Source organism: Arachis duranensis, chromosome 5 (genome assembly GCF_000817695.3).
Source record: "Arachis duranensis cultivar V14167 chromosome 5, aradu.V14167.gnm2.J7QH, whole genome shotgun sequence".
NCBI lineage: Eukaryota > Viridiplantae > Streptophyta > Magnoliopsida > Fabales > Fabaceae > Arachis > Arachis duranensis.
This window is the reverse complement of record NC_029776.3, coordinates 15,001,365-15,006,864: the sequence shown is the minus strand read 5'-3', so window position 1 is coordinate 15,006,864 and position 5,500 is coordinate 15,001,365. Positions and strand designations below refer to the sequence as shown.

General features: G+C 33.3%; 1 protein-coding gene across 1 annotated transcript in view; it reads right to left on the bottom strand.

Annotated features, from left to right (window-relative positions):
• Positions 1-1,406, bottom strand: part of LOC107488290 (uncharacterized) — an 8,245-nt gene extending 6,839 nt beyond the window's left edge. Inside the window, exon 1 of the mRNA XM_016109016.1 lies at positions 39-1,406. Within this exon, the coding sequence (XP_015964502.1) occupies positions 39-1,406 (1,368 nt within the window). The remainder of the gene's footprint in view (positions 1-38) is intronic.
• Positions 1,407-5,500: the final 4,094 nt, after the last annotated feature.

Genomic DNA, 5,500 nt, shown 5'->3' with positions numbered 1-5,500 from the left:
TGATGAAAGTCGGTTGAATAGAAAGTCATCTCTGGAACATCGGTGGTTGGTTGAGGCATTTTAGGAGCATCTGTTACAGCCAACATGGCTCTATAGGTTCTTTTTCGAGCCGAGCTTGTATGTCCACCTCCTGCATATCCTCCTGAGATACAATTGATGATTCCTCTTGGTTGGATGGGTGCCTTATCCTTTTCCTTTGAGGATGGGCTTGCTGAGGAAGGGTCGGAAGCCGAGGTAATATTCTTCTGCATTCGTCCTGCGATGAACTTGTCAAGGTGACCTTGTCTTGCGAGACGTTCTAGGAGGTCTTTGGCGATCACACATTCATCGGTTGTGTGACCGTGCTTTTGATGAAAGGTACAGAATTTGGATTTATCCACAGTTTTGGATTCTGGGTAGGCGCCGGCTTTACGAGGGGGTTTGATCAATTTGGAGTTAAGTATTTCCTTGATAATGTCATCCCGCTTTGTGTTGAAGGCTGTGTATGACTCATACCGGGGAACGGGTTTGAAGGTTTTTTTGTTATCCCGAGGTTTATCATCATCCTTGGCAGCAGTTGACCTTTCTGTTTTGCGGGCTTGCCGAAGCTCTTCAACATCTATCTGTCCCTTTGCCTTTTCACGGAATTCTGCCAAAGTTTTCGGTTTGCTCACGGCTATGGTCTCCTGAAATTTGCCCGGACGTAGGCCGCTCTTGATTGCATGTAAGTGGACTTCGGGATGAAGATCGGGAATCCTCATGGCGACCTTTGTGAAACGAGTTATATAGTCCTTTAAGCTCTCTTGTGGGCCCTGTTTTATGGTCATCAGGTAGTCGGAATCGTGCAGGTATATAGCAGAGGCCGCAAAGTGATCCTCGAATTGCTTTGCTAATTCCTGAAAACGCGATATCGAATCTGCAGGCAAAGAGCAAAACCAGTCAAGTGCAGGACCATCTAAAAAGGATGGGAAACAACGACATAGTATAGGATCAGATGCACCGTTAACAATCATGATGGATCGGAATTTTTTAATATGTTGCTTTGGATCTCCTAGTCCATCGTACGGGGTCAGAGTGGTCGGCAGGGTGAACTGTCTGGGAAGTTGGAAATTCATAATGTCGGCTGTAAACGGGCCGGCAGAATTGTCTCGTTCTTCTTCCTCGGTTTCTGGTTGGCCCTCTTCTGTTTGGTGGGCCTCCTCTTCTTCCCCTTGAGGTGTTTCAGAAACATGAGTCGGTATTGATCGACGTTCATGATTTTCTTCTCGGTTGTGGTGATCATTGTTGTGCTCCAGGCGAGCATTAACTAATTGCGCAATTTGATCTTGCATTCTTCGATTTTCCTCCGCCATTTGTTGATTTGCTTGCTGAAGCTCGGTCACCATCCGCAAGAGCTCGGATGGGGTTGGCGGGGGGGCATCAGCCATTGTTGTATTTTAAGGGTGTTTTTGGGACCTTTCTGAGTAGAATTTTAAATTTATTCGGCCCCACGGTGGGCGCCAAATGTTCTTGCCTGAGTCTCCCGATGTATAGCTCGCCTACCACTGAAGTCGGCGGACTCCCAATATGAAACGAAGTATACGTCGGTGGTGAGTGATCGGCGGGGGAGGGAACCTGCAAAGGCACTCCAACGCTCAAGTCAGAATTGGGTGAATCATAAAATGTACTTTTTGGAAAGCGACATACCTTTTTCTGGTTTTTCGTCTGCCTTATATTAACGGGAAAGGTCGGCCGTTTTTCCTGAGATATAACGTCTAGAAAGAGGATTAATTGTAAATCTGCCGTTATTGATCTGGGACGTTTTATGGCTTACAATGAAGCCGTCGGTTATGATCGGGTCTTAAACGTAACCAAGTTATAATGTGTAACCGAGTTATAATGTGTAACCGAGGTATAATGTGTAACTGAGCTATAACGTATAACTGATGTTTACTGGTCATATCACATAGTATTATTATTTTACTTGGTAGCTTTCTGATATTTCGGAAACTGCTGGCTACCACTGATGAGAGGTGAATCAATGAGATATATATATAAAAAAACAAGCACAATAATAAGGGAAATACACAAGGCTCGACAATTTTTCAAAGAGTACGACATGGTCGTAGGCATAAACATATTAACCACTAACACACACACGCACATTGCCTGGGGTTCCCAGTTTTGGAGTCAAATTTGTACATGCATGGAAGAATGGGCCACAATTAATTTATTAATTCAACACTAGAACATCATCATTATTGCTCTTTTGTATGTATTTCTAGTACTTCGTTAGTACTGAGTATTATACCGTTAGAGATGGAAGCTAAGAAGATGTTAATTATATATATATAATTAGCAATAGCATGGTCTTCTAGGCGTAAACTTCATTGCATTGAGCCACAAAATACATACAAGTTATGGTACTTGTCATTTAGGTAAATAACCGCACTCGTGTGTATCTTTATTATACAAGTCAAAACAAGCACTATATGCTTTGTTTTGAGCTATTATCATTACACTATCATAATAATGTCCGAGACAGCAACAACACCCACATAAACAAGCACCGGGATTCGTTTTTTCAACCATTTCACACGAAAAATTGTACCATGAATTAGTTATTCATGTACCATCATCTTACTATCCTTTGTTTTTGCAATTTTAAATTTCTTTTGCGATATGTCAGATATATTTGGTGCATGCATAGACACGTCCTATAAATATTTTTTTCATTCCCCACCTCAAATTAAAATAATGTCGTACACACACACACTCTATGTGATATAGACATAGGTGTCAAATTTGAAAAACGAATAAAAAAAGGTTAATTATTAGGTAAATGACTATGACATGTTACCGCATATATATAGTTACCTTTAATTTGTACGTATATAGCGGCATAATAGCGCAGTAATTTGCAGAACTTTTTGGCATTTGATAGCAATATATGGGAAGGAAATAAACAAAAAGAAGATCAGAGGGAACAAGAGTAGCTAGTCACGGATTATAGAGCGCAGCTACAGCTACACCCCTGCAGCTCCCTTCAAATCTTGTACGGATATTTCAAAAAAATCTCGTGGGATAATAATTTTCTAAAAATAATATCATTTATTTCTATATTAATAATATTTATGCAATTTAAATAAGTTCTTGGTTTATGTGTTAATGTATCTCAAACAAAGATTATTATATATAATTGGACAGAGAAAACATTAGTAACAATTTATAGCAAACATGGAGCATCAAAATACATATATATATAGATGGAAATAAAAGCATAAGTTGGTTCAAACACGAAGTATATCACAAAGGAATTAAAGGTTGTGTATGGGGCACAGAAACATGATCACGAGGTCCATACCCTGGTGTAAGGAAAAAGGGTTCACAAAGAAATCCATGTTTGCATGTATATATATGTCTCAAGAAAGCATGATGCATGCAAATGATAAATGAATTATGGAAGAATTGAAATTAGTATATATAATATTGAGTATTTTATCTTATAAATTTTTTATTTTTTTGTTTTTTTTTTCGATGTGAGAAGAATTTTTTATAAGAGAGTTCTATGGTGCTTAAAAAATTGATGTCTAATTTATCTAAAAAGTGAAAGAAAAAAGTATGAACTTCACGTTTTATATTTGTATCATGTAAAGTAAAAAATTAAACATGATCAACAATATCTAATAATAACATCAACCTTAATTAATCACTGAACATTATGCTAATAAAATGACGTGGTTTCCTGGTTTTGTCAGAAATGTCCACTTCAACATGTAAATAAGATTCGTGTACACATCTGGCAAATCGAGTCGCCCATCACTGTTTACTCAGATTTTTTTTTCCTTTGTAGGGACAATAAGAATTCAAGTGCTTGCAGTTGTGTTTAACAAAAAATAATGAAATTAGAGAGTACAGTACACTTGATGTCTCAGGTAAAATGTATCATCTGCACTAGCCAGTATAAAAATTTAATTTGCCATAGATCACCGACTCACCGTACCATTTTCCATGGAAAGTTGTTTTCTAACACATTGTTTAAATTGGGAGAATATGAAGAAAAAGAAAATTAAAAAAATAAATAAAAAATAAATTTTTGTTGATTGAATGAGAAGAGAAAATAAAGTAAAAAAAATAATGTGGAGTCCATTAAAATATTTTTACTTTAAGATGCCATGAAAATAAAGAAAAATATGAAAAACATTAATAAAATTACACATTTATTTTTTATTATAATAAATTATATTTTACATATAATATAGATAAGGACATTAATATAATTTTATATATGATCTTTTTTTAATTTTTTTTATTTAAATAATTTTTTTTCATCATTTTTTCTTCATTCAAATAATATACAAATAATTTCACTTTTTTTTTCTCCTCTCATTTTTTTTTCTTATTTTTTCTCCTCTTATTTTCTTTCTTCTTTTTTCTCTCACTTTTCTACTATTACATTGGCTATTTGTCATCTTTAATTTAATTTAGCAACAATTATTCCTTATTAGCAATTTGACAATAAGTTCACTATATCAAAAGTGATGGAGGGTATTACCGTATGTAATGTATGTGGAGGTCCAAGCTACAGTAAATTAAAATAACCATATTAGTATACTATGAATCTGTTATTAAGTCTGTCTGTGGTCAGTATAAAATATATTTTAAAAATAATTAAATAATATATATTTATATATAAATATATAATAATTAATTTAGTGACTAAATTTTTAATTTGTAGATACATAAATTTTTATATTAAATTATTTTGTTTCAGAGGATACGAAGCGATGTTGTAGTACTTAGTTTGAAATTGAGAGGGTATATAAATACCAGTATATTATTATAGTGAGTACAATGACTTTACGTTACACTTTTGTATTGTTTAAAATATTTTTTTTAATTTAAAAAATAAAAGTAAAAAATATTACAAAATATAACTTTAGTTTTAGTATCAACTTTTAAACCAGAGTCACACTTTTATATTGTTTAAAATGTTTTTTAGTTTTAAAAATAAAATTATAAAATTATAAAATAAAAAATATTTAACTTTAATTTTAGAATCAATTTTTAAACCAAAATTATATAAAAAGCTATTGCTATAGGCTCCATTTATATATTTGTTTTTGTTTTTTATGGTATCTATGAGTCTAATATATTAATGATTAATTCGTCAGCTTTATTTAAAATTTATCATTAATCAATAAATTAATAAATTATTGTATGCATAAAATTTAAATTTTTTTTTGTATTTATTTAAACAGACAAATAAATCAATCAAGGAATTGATGACTTATATATATATATTTCATCTCACTAGAGAGAATGCAAGTTGGATCCAGCAGCGTATTTAGTTATCAACAAGGTCGATGTGCGTACTGAATGGAATTCTCCTAAACAATTTAACAAGTTGCAATTCTTGTTCAGTTGAGTAAAAAATCTTTCTATTAATTAATAGTAATTTGAATTGTTGTTGTTATAAATGGCTTATAGCAAGGGTTGAAACTGTCCAAGTAAATTAATGAAAATGAATATTATAAGATTG